Genomic DNA, 19,688 nt, shown 5'->3' with positions numbered 1-19,688 from the left:
TGTACCGTAATACCCTGTATATAGCCTCCACATTGACTCTGTACCGTAATACCCTGTATATAGCCTCCACATTGACTCTGTACCGTAATACCCTGTATATAGCCTCCACATTGACTCTGTACCGTAATACCCTGTATATAACCTCCACATTGACTCTGTACCGTAATACCCTGTATATAGCCTCCACATTGACTCTGTACCGTAATACCCTGTATATATCCTTTGCTTTTTATTTTACTGCCACTGTTTAATTATTTGTTACATTTTGTCTCGACTGTCACGAGTCCTCTCCTAGTTCGTCTCCTTGTTTCGGTCTCCTAGTTCGTCTCCTAGTTTCGGTCCCCGTCGCCGGTCTTCTAGCCATCATCGATCCACTTTTCATTTTCCATGTGTTTTGTCTTGTTTTTCCTCACACCTGGTTTCAATTCCCTCAATCATTTGTTGTGTATTTAACCCTCTGTTCTCCCTCCCATGTCTTTGTGTGGGATTGTTTATCGTTAGTGCTTGTGCACGTGTTGTTTGGTACTCGACGGGTTTTTGTTCCCAATTATTCTTGTTATTTTTGATGCTGTGGGTTTTGCTATTAAACTGCTCCGGCTATTACCAAGTTCTGCTCTCCTGCGTCTGACTTCCCTGCCACTGATTACCCACCCTGTCACGCCCTGACCATAGAGAGCTGTTTATTCTCTATGTTGGTTGTGTCGGGGTGTTATTTAGAGTGGGTTATCTAGGGGAATTGTATTTCTATGGGGGCCTGATATGGTTCCCAATCAGAGGCAGCTGTTTATCGTTGTCTCTGATTAAGGATCATATTTAGGTAGCCATTTTCCCATTGTGCTTTGTGAGATCTTTTAAGCATTGTTGGTTAAGTGCTTGTAAAGTAAGCATTTCACTAAGTTCTACACCTGTTGTATTCGGCGCATGTGACAAATAAAATTAGATTAGATTTTATTTTATTTGAAATACACAACTTGAAGCAACCACATATTTACCCATGGAACACGTTCTGATTGGCCAGTGAGGGGCCAAGCCTCGACACACCCACAACTTGTTGTGTTTCACCGCTTGCTACTGTGCCCATAATTCTGGTTGTCTTATACACCCATAAACCTATATTTCTTACCGCCAGCGTTTAGAAGTGCTTACCTGGTGTCATAGTCTGTTGTGATATCTATGTTGGTGTCAGGTTGTTGAGTGAATGGGATTCTAGTCTAACCTGTTTCCTCTGACCTCTAGGCATGCCTTCTAAGAGCCCCTCCCTCACAGTGAAGGCCAAACAGGCAGATGGCTCTTCCCTCAGCTGGACCATGAAGAGGTTCCTGGAGCCCGCCAGCAGGGTACGATACATTACACACAACAATCAATATATCAATCAATCGATCTATCAATACATGAACCAATCAATCAATCGATCGATCACCAGTCAATGTCCATTCACTATGGTTAGGAATCACCAATGTTATTGCAGCTAATCATATATAGGCTTTGAGTCTTCCTTCTTACACGAATGCAGTTGTTCCTCTTGCTTTAATGTAATCTCTCTCTTTCTGAGCAGCAAGGGTCTCTGAGTTCGGAGGCGGAGCTATCTCAGTACTTTTCCCAGGAAGTAACCAGTCATTCGTCGCTGTCGGAAACCACTGCGATGGGATCCAGTGATGACGACATGCTCCACCACAGGAGCTGTAACACCTCAATAGACGACACCCCCGCCACTCAGCCACATGGTACAGTCCATTTCCCCGATTCCACATCCAAATGGTATTATGAAAAAGAGTGCCACCAACTGATAGTGGTCTCAGTAAGAGGTGCCGGTTTAGATCTAGGTACAACAGTCCTGGTTTAGATCTAGGTACAACTGTCCTGGTTTAGATCTAGCTACAACAGTCCTGGTTTAGATCTAGCTACAACAGTCCTGGTTTAGATCTAGCTACAACAGTCCTGGTTTAGATCTAGCTACAACAGTCCTGGTTTAGATCTAGGTACAACTGTCCTGGTTTAGATCTAGCTACAACAGTCCTGGTTTAGATCTAGCTACAACTGTCCTGGTTTAGATCTAGCTACAACTGTCCTGGTTTAGATCTAGCTACAACTGTCCTGGTTTAGATCTAGCTACAACTGTCCTGGTTTAGATCTAGGTACAACAGTCCTGGTTTAGATCTAGCTACAACTGTCCTGGTTTAGATCTAGCTACAACAGTCCTGGTTTAGATCTAGCTACAACTGTCCTGGTTTAGATCTAGCTACAACTGTCCTGGTTTAGATCTAGGTACAACTGTCCTGGTTTAGATCTAGGTACAACTGTCCTGGTTTAGATCTAGGTACAACAGTCCTGGTTTAGATCTAGCTACAACTGTCCTGGTTTAGATCTAGCTACAACAGTCCTGGTTTAGATCTAGCTACAACTGTCCTGGTTTAGATCTAGCTACAACTGTCCTGGTTTAGATCTAGGTACAACTGTCCTGGTTTAGATCTAGGTACAACTGTCCTGGTTTAGATCTAGCTACAACTGTCCTGGTTTAGATCTAGCTACAACTGTCCTGGTTTAGATCTAGGTACAACTGTCCTGGTTTAGATCTAGGTACAACAGTCCTGGTTTAGATCTAGGTACAACTGTCCCGGTGCCTCTGTTAGAAGGCATGGTAATGACTAGTAGGAAACAGATGTACAAAAAACACTTTATAACACACACACACACTTGTCAGTGACCTACAGACGGAAGGCTTGTCCATGTGGAGAAGGAAAAGGTTCAGTTGGCGAGCTCCAACTGTGTGATGTTCCCGGGCAGAGGTTAATGAGAGAGCTGCCTGCTGGAGACTGAGTCCAGGGACAGAAGTAGGGGGTTTGAAAACCACCAGGTAAGGCCTGTGATTGGTTCACCCCCCTTAGCAATGGAGTGGCCAGGACCAGAGGTGTGAACGACCGGGAGCTGGTAGCCTCTGCTGGGGCTAGAGAGTCCCCAAGTTAGTCTATTAACTGCCAGGACCAGAGGTGAGATGGTAGCCTCTGCTGGGACTAGAGAGTCCCCAAGTTAGTCTCTTAACTGCCAGGACCAGAGGTGAGATGGTAGCCTCTGCTGGGGCTAGAGAGTCCCCAAGTTAGTCTCTTAACTGCCAGGACCAGAGGTGAGATGGTAGCCTCTGCTGGGACTAGAGAGTCCCCAAGTTAGTCTCTTAACTGCCAGGACCAGAGAGAGGGTTTTTCTGCAGAACGGTTTACTAATGTTGTGTTATAGTATAGCTATAAGAACCATACATCAATCTAATCAGCAGCTGGGTAAACCAGCATTATGTTTTCCCAAAACCATTGATGTTCATGTCCAGTTTCACCTGACATCTCTGTCTCTGTCTTCCTCTGGTGGCAGGGTTAAAAGATGCCTCTGGTGTAGGAGTGGAGGTCAGCGTGGAGGTCAGAACAGATGATAAGGCTCCCGGTGTCCCGGTGTTGAACCGGCCAGTGGAGGCCACCCAGCGCCAGCCCAGCGTGTGTAGTCCTGGTAGCAGCTCCGTCCGCAGTCCACTGCTCCGACAGAGACGAGTCATCTGCCGTGACGATGAGGTCAGCGATGATGAAGATGCTGGTGAGGATATGATGGAGATACCGTGTTGGTCAAAAATGTTTTCTGTCTTTTATGAAACTTATTGGGATCAGCAAGTCAGTTCCTTTGCAATATCTGGATGTGTGTTAAACCCTCTCCTTTCATTCGCTCTCTCTCTCTCTCTCTCTCTCTCTCTCTCTCTCTCTATTTTTATTTGTCTAGTTACCCTGCCCTTCCGCCAGGTCGCTGGTCGGGTTACCGCTATGGGGGTGGTTGCTGACTCTGGCATCATGATCTCTACTACATCAGTGGAGTTGGACGAAGAGAGTGAAGGCCCACATATCCTGCTTCGTAGTAATTCTCTGGAGTCACAGGAAGGGGTCGGTTTCGTTCCTTCCTCCGGCGCAGAATCACCCTTCATGCCTATCCGCCGGTTGGACCAGCACCAGACCCCCGGGGGAGGAGGAGGGTCTTTCCCCACGACAGGCCCCAGTAACCTGGGTGTGAGGAAGGACCCTCAGGGCCCCCTGGAGCCCAAGCACTCCCCTAAGCTGGAACACAAAGCTGTGACACGCGTCAAGACTATGCTGAGCATCGAGGCCCCGCCCATCCAGCCAACCAATCAGCAGAACCAGAACCAGAGAACCAAAGGAGAGGAGTCTCCGACCTCCTCATCCTCTCAGTCTCTGGCCCCTCAGCCTGGGGTAGCCTCCAGCCACTCCCTGGGACGGCCTGGTTGTAACCCCAACCTCCTCTGTAAGAAGGGCGAGGCCTGCAGTGAGCTGGCGGGGGAAGAGCCAGCTCACTGCACCATCGACAAGGTGGTCCTGAGGAGGAGTGAGGAGGAGTCCTTCGGTCTGGACCTGGAGATCAGATCCTCTCCTCTGAAGGTGGTGATAACTGGATTGAGGCTTGGAGGAGCGGCCGAGAGAGTAAGTTGTTTTTCCCAGCCTGGAATCCAAACTGTTATTTCACCATATCAGTTTTGGATTCCAGGCTAATGTCTACAGTACACAGACATCACAAATCGTCCATGTTAACACTGGTACCAGGAGTTAATCAAAAGTCAATCAGCCAGACAATATGTATCTAACTGCAGTACACTGATAAAATCAGCCAGACAATATGTATCTAACTACAGTACACTGATAAAATCAGCCAGACAATATTTATCTAACTGCAGTACACTGATAAAATCAGCCAGACAATATGTATCTAACTACAGTACACTGATAAAATCAGCCAGACAATATGTATCTAACTGCAGTACACTGATAAAATCAGCCAGACAATATTTATCTAACTACAGTACACTGATAAAATCAGCCAGACAATATGTATCTAACTACAGTACACTGATAAAATCAGCCAGACAATATGTATCTAACTACAGTACACTGATAAAATCAGCCAGACAATATGTATCTAACTACAGTACACTGATAAAATCAGCCAGACAATATGTATCTAACTACAGTACACTGATAAAATCAGCCAGACAATATGTATCTAACTGCAGTACACTGATAAAATCAGCCAGACAATATGTATCTAACTACAGTACACTGATAAAATCAGCCAGACAATATGTATCTAACTACAGTACACTGATAAAATCAGCCAGACAATATGTATCTAACTGCAGTACACTGATAAAATCAGCCAGACAATATGTATCTAACTACAGTACACTGATAAAATCAGCCAGACAATATGTATCTAACTACAGTACACTGATAAAATCAGCCAGACAATATGTATCTAACTGCAGTACACTGATAAAATCAGCCAGACAATATTTATCTAACTACAGTACACTGATAAAATCAGCCAGACAATATGTATCTAACTACAGTACACTGATAAAATCAGCCAGACAATATGTATCTAACTACAGTACACTGATAAAATCAGCCAGACAATATGTATCTAACTACAGTACACTGATAAAATCAGCCAGACAATATGTATCTAACTGCAGTACACTGATAAAATCAGCCAGACAATATGTATCTAACTACAGTACACTGATAAAATCAGCCAGACAATATGTATCTAACTACAGTACACTGATAAAATCAGCCAGACAATATGTATCTAACTGCAGTACACTGATAAAATCAGCCAGACAATATTTATCTAACTGCAGTACACTGATAAAATCAGCCAGACAATATGTATCTAACTACAGTACACTGATAAAATCAGCCAGACAATATTTATCTAACTACAGTACACTGATAAAATCAGCCAGACAATATTTATCTAACTGCAGTACACTGATAAAATCAGCCAGACAATATTTATCTAACTACAGTACACTGATAAAATCAGCCAGACAATATGTATCTAACTGCAGTACACTGATAAAATCAGCCAGACAATATGTATCTAACTACAGTACACTGATAAAATCAGCCAGACAATATGTATTTAACTACAGTACACTGATAAAATCAGCCAGACAATATGTATCTAACTGCAGTACACTGATAAAATCAGCCAGACAATATGTATCTAACTACAGTACACTGATAAAATCAGCCAGACAATATGTATCTAACTACAGTACACTGATAAAATCAGCCAGACAATATGTATCTAACTGCAGTACACTGATAAAATCAGCCAGACAATATGTATCTAACTGCAGTACACTGATAAAATCAGCCAGACAATATGTATCTAACTGCAGTACACTGATAAAATCAGCCAGACAATATGTATCTAACTACAGTACACTGATAAAATCAGCCAGTATACAATCATACGTCCTCAATAAAACTATTAAGCTGGCCTCCTGTTCCTTGCCCTAATGTCTTCATCCTTCTTTACAAAACTTTTCTTTGTTTGATCCTCTCCACCGTCCCCTTTTTATGACCTCATACGCAGTACCTTTTGAGATGTGACACTTTATGGCCTGGTTGCAGGAGTCCCGGGGCAGGATGTGTGTGGGAGACGAGATCGTGTCGATCGGGGACACGCCCACGTGCTCCTCGTCCTATCACGACATCTGTGAGCTCATGCACAACCTTCCCGTGACCCTCGCGCTGGAGGTCAAGAGGCCCATGTCAGGTGAGTCTATGCGTCAGACCTGTGATTTGACGTTACACCTTCATAAGACCTGTCATGCGATGACATCATCTGTGTTATTAAAAACAGCTCATCACAACCACCTTTTTCAGTTTCTTTATAACTTACATTACACTAAAGCTTGAAACATTACAAATATTGACTTAACCCCAGATAGCATGAAAGGGGTTTTAATGCCAGTCAGTATTCTGACAGTGGGCATAGTCTGTAACATCATGTTATGTCATGCCTATGACAGCATTATAACAACCAGGGCTCTTGAACTGTTTGCACCTGAATACTAACTAAAATAACATAACAATTTTTTTTTTTTAAACAACTGTCCAGCACTCATGAGCTCACCTGGAGTGATCAGAGACTCGCCACATCACCTGTGGTGTTGGAATAAAACGTACAAAATAACCTTCTGTTCTTTCTTCTTCCTTGAAGTAATCATTGATAATGCGCAAATTGATGGATGTAAAGCAAGGCTGTGACCGTCACATAGCTCTCCACCTATCCAATCAATATCAGATCGACATCAAGACAAGGGAAGGGAGGAATAAAAGGAAGCTTATTTAATTATAAGGATAGATCACTTGAATGATAAAACCCTAGTTCGAAAAAAAACAAGATGAAACTTGACCAAACTATCCCTATAAAAGATCCTTGACTACCGCCACTCACTAGTCACTAAGAGCACAGTCTGTCTTCCTGTTGCCCCTTCCATCCTCCCCTAATGCTGCCTTCCCTAAGACATAGGACCTCAGCAGTCTGCCCTCTGCTGGCAGAACCCTAACCCTGCACCCCAAAGGGAACAGCACGCTGCTGGCTTTGTATCCATGGTGACTATCCATTTATTTACCTCAGTAGTGACCAGTAGTGACCAGTAGTTGACCAGTAGTGACCAGTAGTTGACCAGTAGTGACCAGTAGTTGACCAAGGGTTTCAAAATTCCACTACCTTTCCCAAAATTCCCAGAAATCCTGGTTTGAGGATTCTGGATTTCCTGCTTATTTCCTCCAGATTCCGGGAATTTTCCAACCAGGATTTATGGGAAATCAGGGAATGTTAGGAACGTTGCCGGAATTGAACTAAACCTACCAGTAGTAGATCCGTAGAAGTTCGTAGAAGTCCCCCCGCTGCCACATGCCTTGTTAGCTAGCATGAGCTGACATTAGATTTTGCATAGCTTTTTTGTTGTTGTTCTTGTTGTTGTTATTTTGTTGCTTATTGGTTACTGTCTTTCTGTAACCACACCGTTTTCGACGCGGTTGCCTCGGCAACCACAACAACAACTAACCTAATCTGAAGAAGAGTAGCCTAACGGTGTGTTCCTAATAATCTGTCTGTCTGCATGTGTGTCATTGTCTGCCTGTCTCTCTGTGGGAAGTGTGGAGATCAAACCTCTTCTTTGTAAAGCATGACGCTATACAATAACAGTGTATTTGTCATCCATTGCATTCATAACTGTTTAACTTAATGCACAACAGACCAAGCCTGGAATCCAAATGGATGCTCTGTGAAACCATGGTGAGCACAGCTTTCAGTCTGGTTTAACCAGGCTACAACAGGCTGTAAGACCGAACCAAGGGGCTGCTGATTCGATCCACAAAATCCTTTCCACATCAGATTTGAGGAATTTGTCATTTGATCCGAGAGCTTTTCCAAATCCTTTTTAGATATTGGGAATCCAGGTCAGTGGAAATGCGCTGGCGTCAAAGGAATGTTGATTTGTAAAACAGATTCAGTATGTCAACTTACTTCCTGGTATGTCTGACGTTATTGGTGCATTCGGTCACGTGATTAGTATTATTGAATATGCCATTAAATACTGACGTCCCATTGCTCATTTCTCAACTCTCTCATATCTGGTTCAAAGTGGCTTGATTACATGAGGTTGCTGAAATAAATGTCTCGTTCAGTTGAAGAATGAAAGTACATTCTGGACAGAATGAGTATAGTACTTGTTATTTTATGTGAAGAGTTGATTTCAAAATATGTGCTTTGTTTTAACATGTTGCTAAATTGCACTTTAGTAAAATGTAATTACTAGAATAATGTTCTCCATGCTGTTTCTGTATGAATTACAGTGTTAGGCTGTAGGTATACAGTGTAGGTATAAGAGCAATTTAACATTAAGTGTCACACAACTAAAACCTGACTGCCTCTGAAGTAATTAATTCATCTCTCCTCATACAGCTGTAGATCGCCTGTCCAGCCTCATGATGTCATCGGGGAGTTGTGATGTCATGGGTCCCTCCAATGGGGGGGCTCCAAATCCAGGAAGTCCCTCCTCCTCCTCCTCCTCCTCACTGACCAATCACAATCCCAAACCCACAACCCCAATCAACCACAACCACAGCAACGATATACCGGTCACCTACATTGATGACGTCATGACCAGACTAAGCTCCTCCGATGTAAAGAGCGCCCTCTCTTCCAATACCCTCAAAGCCCCTTCAGAAGCACAATGTACTGAGACTATGGCCTGTAAGTCAGCTGTAGACAGCAAGGCCCTGCCAGAGAATGAGAAAAGCACGGTTCAGACTCCTCCAACATTGCCCAGTCAGTTGGACTTCTCTGTCTTGGACTCTGGAAAGAAATGCTGCCTCATGCCTGTGGGTAAAACATTCTTGAACAATTACTCCAGAAACTTTAGCAGTAATGTCACAGACGAGGGAATGAATGCTCTTTCAAATAGGGTGGAGAGACCCCCCGGTGCCTCTGCTGCCGATTCGAACTGCAACATGTACGACATGGTCGGCGACAGTGATTCAGAGAGCGAAGACAGCCGTGGCGCTGCCGGCGATAACAAAACGGCGAGCCGCAGTGTCGGCGCTGAGCCCCAGGACACGGATTCTGATGAGGAGGAAGTGGAGATTTGTTACAGTGAGGCCCAGCGGCCCAGCACTCTGAGTCAGGCAGCGCTGACTCACCTAACAGATGGGCCATTGTCTCCACAGCTCCATATCTCTATCTCTGGCTCTGACGGCAGCCACAGTACAAAGGAGACTAGGCCCTTTGATGTAGCACTAGACTCTGCTGCTTCCTCCTCCTCCACTGTCACTACTACTTCAGCGGCCTCCCAGCAAAACGAAGACTGCTCTGTTGTAACAACCCAATCCAACCCCGATCAGAAACCATTCCCCTCACTGTCTCAGGGTCTGCCTGCCTCTGGCTCTCTATCCTCAGGTGCCTTTCTGGCTGTGGAGGCCAAAGGTTCCCAATGCCAAGAAATGCCCCGCCAGTCTTCCAACGACACAGATTCTGTGGCCACTACAAGCCCTGCAGGGCCTTCAGAAAGTGGTGTCAACAGGGTTTGTGACACTGTTATAACACATCCAATAAAACCCGGCCATGCTCCTTCATTAAGCGTCTGCAGTACCCCCATTGCAGCGGCTAGCCACAACATCGCGCGACAGAGTCAGGAGAGGTCAGCCCGACTCCGTACAAACGTTTCACCGGCTGCGGCTTTAGGAAAACTATCTAACACACAATCGTCATCATCCCACTCAACGGTGGGGGAGGCAAATCCCTCCAACTATAGCAATGTCTGGTCAGGCGCATCTAAACCATTGTCAACATCGCTAACAACAAGAGACAGTCAGAGAGAGAAAGTTCCCTCGTCAATATCGCTGACAACAAGAGACAGGGAGAGAGAGAAAGTTCCGTCGTCAACATCGCCGACAACAAGAGACAGGGAGAGAGAGAAAGTTCCCTCGTCAACATCGCTGACAACAAGAGACAGGGAGAGAGAGAAAGTTCCCTCGTCAACATTGCTAACAACAAGAGACAGGGAGAGAGAGAAAGTTCCCTCGTCAATATTGCTAACAACAAGAGACAGTGAGAGAGAGAAAGTTCCCTCGTCAATATTGCTAACAACAAGAGACAGTGAGAGAGAGAAAGTTCCCTCGTCAATATTGCTAACAACAAGAGACAGGGAGAGAGAGAAAGTTCCCTCGTCAACATCGCCAACAACAAGAGACAGGGAGAGAGAGAAAGTTCCCTCGTCAACATCGCTAACAACAAGAGACAGGGAGAGAGAGAAAGTTCCCTCGTCAACATCGCCAACAACAAGAGACAGGGAGAGAGAGAAAGTTCCCTCGTCAACATCGCCAACAACAAGAGACAGGGAGAGAGAGAAAGTTCCCTCGTCAACAACAAGAGACAGTGAGAGAGAGAAAGTTCCCTCGTCAACATCGCTAACAACAAGAGACAGTGAGAGAGAGAAAGTTCCCTCGTCAACATCGCCAACAACAAGAGACAGGGAGAGAGAGAAAGTTCCCTCGTCAACATCGCCAACAACAAGAGACAGGGAGAGAGAGAAAGTTCCCTCGTCAACATCGCCAACAACAAGAGACAGGGAGAGAGAGAAAGTTCCCTCGTCAACATCGCTAACAACAAGAGACAGGGAGAGAGAGAAAGTTCCCTCGTCAACATCGCTAACAACAAGAGACAGGGAGAGAGAGAAAGTTCCCTCGTCAACATCGCTAACAACAAGAGACAGGGAGAGAGAGAAAGTTCCCTCGTCAACATCGCTAACAACAAGAGACAGGGAGAGAGAGAACGTTCCCTTAACATCCCTGGACCTCAGGTTGGTCCAGAATAACCCTAATAGTCCCTCTCTCAGGACATCCGGTCCCAAATCAGTCAACAACATTTCAACAGACAGTCCTCTATCCAGCAGTAGCAGCAGGCTCAGAGTCAATGACAAAGTCCAGAAGACCAGCAGCACTGCACCCAAAATGAAGGGGCTCAACATAAAGAGTAAAACCAAACCCCAGGAACAACTTTCCCCAAAACCATCCAGAGCAGAAAGTCCGTCGGTTCTGAGGAAAGCCAACAACACTTCTCCGCTCCAGTCCCCCAAACTGCAAGCCAAGAAGGTGGGCTCCCCCCTGCAAACCAGGAACGTGGATTCCCCTCTGCTTACCAGAAAGGCAGCCGTAACCAGCAGCCTAAAGAGTAAACAGCAAGACCGGAGCAGCAGTAGTAGTAGCCCTGCCACGCCCGTAACAGATGGAGGCCAGGACAACCCCACAACCACTACTACACCAGAACCAATCAGCCAATCACAATCAACTACCAAGATGAAGGTAGAGGAGCAACGTCTACACAAAGAGGTGGAGCAAGGGATTTTGGCGGTGGCCAAGTCAAAAGAACGACCAGAGCCAGTCCTAACTACCCAGAGGACCTTCATCGAGGTGCGACTCTCATCCTCATCTCCCTCCTCCACGCCTACACCAGTTCTGGCACCAAAGGAAGTTGTGTATTCAAACGATTACTCAATTCCTCATACCAAAAATATTACTCAACACAAGGATCAGGTCAATGGAAATCCAGTAGAGACCAGTCTATGGTCAGGAACCCCTGCAACCCCTGGCTCGGTGTGTAATCTTGAAAAAGTCAACAACACTACCAGTGAATCAGCAGTGAACTCGATAGTCCTAGAATCCGTAGATGGGGTTCCTTTGCCTATGAGCAATGGTCCCACAGACATCTCTCACATGAACTGTAGTATAACAGAGACGGATGAAACTGAGAGCCTCAAAGCAAACAAGTCCAAACTGAAGGCGATGGAGCGTCGTAGTTTCTCCACAGACAACAGCGTCTCAGGGGACCCAAACCCCTTCTCTGTCCGCCAGAGGATCAAGTCCTTTGAGAACCTGGCCAGCTTCGACAAGCCAGTGCTCAAATGCATCGACATCCAGTCCTTCGCTCAGTCCTATGCTCTGACAGCAACGTTGAAGCCGCCTCTCAACCGGAGACTGTCTGGCTACATGTCTGGATCGGTGAGCTCCATAGACTGTCGTTCACTACGAAGGAGCTTCAGTTCGTGCATCGACAACTTCAACGCATTAACCACCTTGACCCCAATGTCGCCTCAGCTTCGCAAGTCGCCGTCGAGCCTGACCCTCACAAACTTTGACCTGTTGACGCAAAGCTGCAGCACTAGCGAAGCTCCCCTCGGACATATCCAGGACAAACTTGGAGATGGAGAAAGTCACAGAATCTCCCCAGGAGTTGTAACCCTAACCCCTCAGACGCCTCCGGTGATGCGGAGTCGCCAGGCCCGAGGTCATGCCAACCTGTCCCGGTCCAGACTGAGGGAGCTCAGGGCCCTTAGCATGCCCGACCTGGACAAGCTCTGCACCGATGACTTCTCCAGCGACCCAGGGACCAACGCCATCATTAAGACGTCGCTGGAGATACACCCGGCCAGGCCCACAGAGGTCGTTCAGAACCAAACAGGGGGCTGTTCCCCGCCTGCTAACCCCACCGGGGTGCACCCGACCAGGGCCAGCTGGGCGGATGCCGGGGCTAGCCTGGACCCCATTCAGAGGAAAACCAACTGTCAGCAGGCAGATATTCAGAACTGGTCCATCAGGTAAGTGCGAACACCAACCCTGTCTATACTATTTCTACAATAGGATTCAAATATACAATACGTAAATCCTCCAAAGGTTGTAGACAGACAGACACACAGAGACACACGCACACTCACACACAGACACACGAGTAAAGCAGTAGGTCACAGCCCATATTGGAATGGTCTGTTTCCTCTGCAGTTTGACAGTGCTGGCTGGCTCTCCGGTGGAGCAGAGTAAGCTGCAGGCGGTCCTGGCCTCCGTGACCACCAAGACAGACGTGTTGGCACTGCTACAGGAGGCCAAGGCTCTCTCTGAGGTAACCGGTAACACACACCAACACACACACAACTTTGTCTAATGATTTGTTCCCTGCCATACACTCAGCCATACACCCAGCCATACACTCAGTCATAAAGTCAGCCATACATTCAGCCATACATTCAGCCATACACCCAGCCATACACCCAGCCATACACCCAGCCATAAAGTCAGCCATAAAGTCAGCCATACATTCAGCCATACAATCAGCCATACATTCAGCCATACAATCAGCCATACATTCAGCCATACATTCAGCCATACATTCAGCCATACATTCAGCCATAAAGTCAGTCATACACTCAGTCATACACTCAGTCATAAAGTCAGCCATAAAGTCAGCCATACATTCAGCCATACATTCAGCCATAAAGTCAGCCATAAAGTCAGCCATAAAGTCAGCCATACATTCAGCCATACACTCAGTCATACACTCAGCCATACACTCAGCCATACACTCAGCCATACACTCAGTCATACACTCAGTCATACACTCAGCCATACACTCAGCCATACATTCAGCCATAAAGTCAGCCATACACTCAGCCATAAAGTCAGCCATTAAGTCAGCTATTAAGTCAGCCATACACTGACCCATAAAGTCAGCCATACACTCAGCCATGCACTCAGCCATACACTTAGCCATACACTCAGCCATACACTCAGCCATAAACTCAGTTTTGCACACACTCCATATTGAAGTTTCCCTTCATGCTTTCTCAAAGAAATCCCATATGATGCTGACAGGGCCCTTTCTCTTAACTCTCTCCTTCCTGTCCCTCCTCCCTGACCACCTGCCTCTCCTCCCTGACCACCTGTCTCTCCTCCCTGACCACCTGTCTCTCCTCCCTGACCACCTGTCTCTCCTCCCTGAACACCTGTCTCTCCTCCCTGAACACCTGTCTCTCCTCCCTGACCACCTGTCTCTCCTCCCTGTCTCTCCTCCCTGACCAGCTGTCTCTCCTCCCTGTCTCTCCTCCCTGACCAGCTGTCTCTCCTCCCTGTCTCTCCTCCCTGACCAGCTGTCTCTCCTCCCTGAACAGCTGTCTCTCCTCCCTGTCTCTCCTCCTTGACCACCTGCCTCTCCTCCCTGACCACCTGTCTCTCCTCCCTGACCACCTGTCTCTCCTCCCTGACCACCTGTCTCTCCTCCCTGTCTCTCCTCCCTGACCAGCTGTCTCTCCTCCCTGTCTCTCCTCCCTGACCAGCTGTCTCTCCTCCCTGTCTCTCCTCCCTGACCAGCTGTCTCTCCTCCCTGTCTCTCCTCCCTGACCAGCTGTCTCTCCTCCCTGTCTCTCCTCCCTGACCAGCTGTCTCTCCTCCCTGTCTCTCCTCCTTGACCACCTGCCTCTCCTCCCTGACCACCTGTCTCTCCTCCCTGACCACCTGTCTCTCCTCCCTGACCACCAGTCTCTCCTCCCTGACCACCAGTCTCTCCTCCCTTCATAATCCATTCACCCAGTTCAATGTAACATCTATAGGTTTAGGCTGTTAATGATACTTGCATTTTTCCTATACCCATCATGATGTTGCTAGAACCTAGCCTACAGTGGTTCGACCTTTAAAAGTTGCAGCGTACTGCAGCACAGCTTGCGTAGTGCCGCAGAATACTATGGCACGTTATTTAAGTGCCAACCACTGGTACCATTATTGCTAGTTAGTGCTAGTTTGACCACCAGAGGGCATCTTTGAGAAACATTTGATAGTCTTCAATAGTGGCTGTACTAGAGAATTTAAGCTTTTTTTGTAACAACTGATTTTAAGAAATTTTGCTTGATTGATTTTACTAATATTATGGTGTATCTATTCCAAGAACAACGAAAAACCCTCTGGGTTTCCGTTAAGATGGAATGGAAAATATGGCGCTGTACAACGTGACGGTCGGGAGTAGGCTACAGTACCTGGCTATTTAGCCAAACAATTCCCGTGATGTCCGGGCACGCGGAGACTGGGGTTCAATTCCTCGATGGGGAGGAAGGAGTAGGCTGTCCTTGTAAATAAGAATTTGTTATTAACTGACTTGGTTAAATATAGGTTACACTAAGGGAATAACATTTCTACACCCTAATTGTATAACTGTAGTCTAACCAATACCCAAATGGAGATTTAGTAAAAATAAAAAATCTAATTGATTTATCAAGACCAGTCCTCATGCTTGTCTCAGAGCAGTGTGAAACGGTGCTCAAATAGTTGTAGGCTTTTGCTTCGAATCCTATTGATTCTAACTTCAATATGCTCTTTAAATAAATAAGACCGACACCACTTTTAACAGCACATTACTTAACACTAATGGTAGGCCTACAGTATATCGACAAATATGATGTGACTCAGCCGGCACGGGTATCAAACCTGCATCTGTAGCAACGCATTTTGCATTGCGGTGACTTAGACAGCTGCGCCACTGTGGAGGCCCCATCCACTGGGGAGGGAGGCCCCATCCACTGGGGAGGCCCCATCCACAAAGTATCAAAATACAGAGAGGTGTTGGTAAAGGTATATTGTCCTGCTAATAGTCCATAATGGCATATTATAATACTGTACAAGCTTTATGTAGGTGCTGAGTCTATATGACTGAGTCACTCAGCTTTATGTAGGTGCTGAGGCTATATGACTGAGTCACTCAGCTTTATGTAGGTGCTGAGTCTATATGACTGAGTCACTCAGCTGTATGTATGTAGGTGCCGAGGCTATATGACTGAGTCACTCAGCTTTATGTAGGTGCTGAGGCTATATGACTGAGTCACTCAGCTTTATGTAGGTGCTGAGGCTATATGACTGAGTCACTCAGCTTTATGTAGGTGCTGGGCTATATGACTGAGTCACTCAGCTGTATGTATGTAGGTGCTGAGGCTATATGACTGAGTCACTCAGCTTTATGTATGTGCCGAGGCTATATGACTGAGTCACTCAGCTTTATGTAGGTGCCGAGGCTATATGACTGAGTCACTCAGCTTTATGTAGGTGCCGAGGCTATATGACTGAGTCACTCAGCTTTATGTAGGTGCCGAGGCTATATGACTGAGTCACTCAGCTTTATGTAGGTGTGGATGCTATATGACTGAGTCACTCAGCTTTATGTAGGTGCCGAGGCTTATGACTGAGTCACTCAGCTTTATGTAGGTGCCGAGGCTTATGACTGAGTCACTCAGCTTTATGTAGGTACCGAGGCTATATGACTGAGTCACTCAGCTGTATGTATGTAGGTGCCGAGGCTATATGACTGAGTCACTCAGCTGTATGTATGTAGGTGCCGACGCTATATGACTGAGTCACTCAGCTGTATGTATGTAGGTGCTGAGGCTATATGACTGAGTCACTCAGCTTTATGTAGGTGCCGAGGCTATATGACTGAGTCACTCAGCTTTATGTAGGTACCGAGGCTATATGACTGAGTCACTCAGCTGTATGTATGTAGGTGCCGACGCTATATGACTGAGTCACTCAGCTGTATGTATGTAGGTGCCGAGGCTATATGACTGAGTCACTCAGCTTTATGTAGGTGTGGAGGCTATATGACTGAGTCACTCAGCTTTATGTAGGTGCCAAGGCTATATGACTGAGTCACTCAGCTCTATGTAGTTGCAGGGGCTATATGACTGAGTCACTCAGCTTTATGTAGGTGTGGAGGCTATATGACTGAGTCACTCAGCTTTATGTAGGTGCCAAGGCTATATGACTGAGTCACTCAGCTTTATGTAGGTGCCAAGGCTATATGACTGAGTCACTCAGCTCTATGTAGTTGCAGGGGCTATATGACTGAGTCACTCAGCTCTATGTAGTTGCAGGGGCTATATGACTGAGTCACTCAGCTCTATGTAGTTGCAGGGGCTATATGACTCTGCCATCAACTTGATAATATATAACAATTTTTTTTGGTGTAATTTTTATTTTAAAAATTAAACGAAAGTGAGCAATTGTAATCTGAATAAAGGCCAAAACATTTATTTCTGTTTTTAGAGGGAGAGAAACGCTGGGCCAATTGTGCGCCGCTCTATGGGACTCCCAATCTTGGTCGGATGTGATACATAATAATAATAATGATTTTTGTTGTATTATTTGTTTTGTCTTTTCTGGTGGATTAAACTGACATTGCAACCAATAACGGCCAGTTGTGAAAAAGCCAACCTAACTAAGAAATACATTTGACGATAGATTTCTCCCCCTACCCTCCTTCTAAGCAAGTCTGTTGTCCAGCTACCCGTTAATAGCCATTATGGCGCTGTACAACGTGACCGTGTGTGTTTGAAAGAGTATTTTCCAGGAAGCAACAATTTGCTAACCTTCATTAGACAACTTTGTTCCAATATTTCTGTAGTTCATTGATATTTATTCCAATAGTAATTCATTATGGATCCATAACTAAATAAACATAGGCATATTGAAAGAGTATTTTTTATCATTATTTTATTAAAGAAAGCATAAAGATGCCCATTATTAGTTACATTGTTTTAGTTTGAATAGACTGGCACTAAGAACAGCAGATACGTTTCCCTAGTCAGCGCCATTATTAGTGCAATGCCCCTTAAAATGTTGCTCTGTGCTACCCAGTGTGGCAGGATGTATTTGTTCAAAACTGTTTAACTCTTTTCTCTCTCTTTGATTCAACTGCTCACCACACTTCATTAATAAAGGTAGTGACTGCCCATTACTGTACACAGCTTATCCACTTATTAACCGCCTAAGGTCTAAGGGGCTGGGGCTGGGTTTCTAATGAGCTAACATACGGAATTGTTTTAAGATAGTCATACCAAGGATTATTTCGATATTTTATTTAGAATTTTAGGACACTTGCGTATATAATATATTGAAATGGTTTAACATTTGAATTTGACAAAATAACAGACAGTCCCAAAATAACAGACAGTCCCAAAATAACAGACAGTCCCAAAATAACAGGCAGTCCCAAAATAACAGACAGTCCCAAAATAACAGACAGTCCCAAAATAACAGGCAGTCCCAAAATAACAGACAGTCCCAAAATAACAGACACGTCCCAAAATAACAGACAGTCCCAAAATAACAGACAGTCCCAAAATAACATGCAGTCCCAAAATAACAGACAGTCCCAAAATAACAGGCAGTCCCAAAATAACAGGCAGTCCCAAAATAACAGGCAGTCCCAAAATAACAGGCAGTCCCAAAATAACAGGCAGTCCCAAAATAACAGACAGTCCCAAAATAACAGACAGTCCCAAAGGCAGTCCCAAAATAACAGGCAGTCCCAAAATAACAGACAGTCCCAAAATAACAGACAGTCCCAAAATAACAGACAGTCCCAAAATAAATCAAAAGTAGGTAAGTTTTGAAGTGTCTGTCCTATATCTGAGAGATATTAGAAAGCTAAACTAATTGAAACTACATTTACAGTGAAATTAGCCCTTTGTTGTGGAAATGCCCCATTCACTTCCATAAATTGTTCAGCCCGGTACTGGGTTACCTTCAGACAAGTCCTGTGACACTTAGAGCTAAACGTTGTCATGAAAAGACAGATTTTTAGAATGTCCCCTGGTCTGATAAACACTGCTATAGCTCTGCCACCTTCCACTGCAGATGGAATGTGTCCCCTGGTCTGATAAACACTGCTATAGCTCTGCCACCTTCCACTGCAGATGGAATGTCCCCTGGTCTGATAAACACTGCTATAGCTCTGCCACCTTCCACTGCAGATGGCATGTCCCCTGGTCTGATAAACACTGCTATAGCTCTGCCACCTTCCACTGCAGATGGAATGTCCCCTGGTCTGATAAACACTGCTATAGCTCTGCCACCTTCCACTGCAGATGGAATGTCCCCTGGTCTGATAAACACTGCTATAGCTCTGCCACCTTCCACTGCAGATGGAATGTCCCCTGGTCTGATAAACACTGCTATAGCTCTGCCACCTTCCACTGCAGATGGAATGTCCCCTGGTCTGATAAACACTGCTATAGCTCTGCCACCTTCCACTGCAGATGGCATGTCCCCTGGTCTGATAAACACTGCTATAGCTCTGCCACCTTCCACTGCAGATGGAATGTCCCCTGGTCTGATAAACACTGCTATAGCTCTGCCACCTTCCACTGCAGATGGAATGTCCCCTGGTCTGATAAACACTGCTATAGCTCTGCCACCTTCCACTGCAGATGGAATGTCCCCTGGTCTGATAAACACTGCTATAGCTCTGCCACCTTCCACTGCAGATGCGGAAGGCCCATTTCTGTGGGGGCGTGTCCATCATTTATTGATATTACTTTAATAAAATATTTCAGTTGGGTTTATTACTTCATTATTTAATTCCTTAAAGTCATCATCTCATCTCTGCTGAGGTAGTAGCAGCCAGCCAGCCAGCCAGACAACCAGCCAGCCAGACAACCATGCAATGTTATGTCTGTGCTCCCCATTGATTGATCC

The 19,688-nt window shown here is 45.6% G+C and overlaps 2 protein-coding genes across 2 annotated transcripts in view; both read left to right on the top strand.

Annotated features, from left to right (window-relative positions):
* The first annotated feature begins 1,236 nt into the window (after window positions 1-1,236).
* On the top strand, window positions 1,237-6,873 carry LOC115121429 (PDZ domain-containing protein 2-like). The gene is made up of 6 exons (XM_065027023.1): window positions 1,237-1,337; window positions 1,556-1,724; window positions 3,361-3,576; window positions 3,757-4,466; window positions 6,465-6,609; window positions 6,866-6,873. The coding sequence occupies exons 1-6, from the start codon at window positions 1,239-1,241 to the stop codon at window positions 6,871-6,873; spliced, it is 1,347 nt and encodes a 448-aa protein (XP_064883095.1). The 5' UTR covers window positions 1,237-1,238.
* A 1,941-nt stretch (window positions 6,874-8,814) lies between these two features.
* Window positions 8,815-19,688, top strand: part of LOC115121431 (PDZ domain-containing protein 2-like) — a 29,227-nt gene continuing 18,353 nt past the window's right edge. The window contains exons 1-2 of the mRNA XM_029650519.2: window positions 8,815-12,997; window positions 13,179-13,296. Coding sequence (XP_029506379.2) covers window positions 8,832-12,997; window positions 13,179-13,296 — 4,284 coding nt within the window. The 5' untranslated portion in view covers window positions 8,815-8,831. The remainder of the gene's footprint in view (window positions 12,998-13,178; window positions 13,297-19,688) is intronic.

This window comes from Oncorhynchus nerka, linkage group LG13 (genome assembly GCF_034236695.1).
Source record: "Oncorhynchus nerka isolate Pitt River linkage group LG13, Oner_Uvic_2.0, whole genome shotgun sequence".
Classification (NCBI taxonomy): domain Eukaryota; kingdom Metazoa; phylum Chordata; class Actinopteri; order Salmoniformes; family Salmonidae; genus Oncorhynchus; species Oncorhynchus nerka.
The sequence above is the reverse complement of the archived record's forward strand: the minus strand, read 5'-3'. Positions and strand labels throughout refer to the sequence as shown.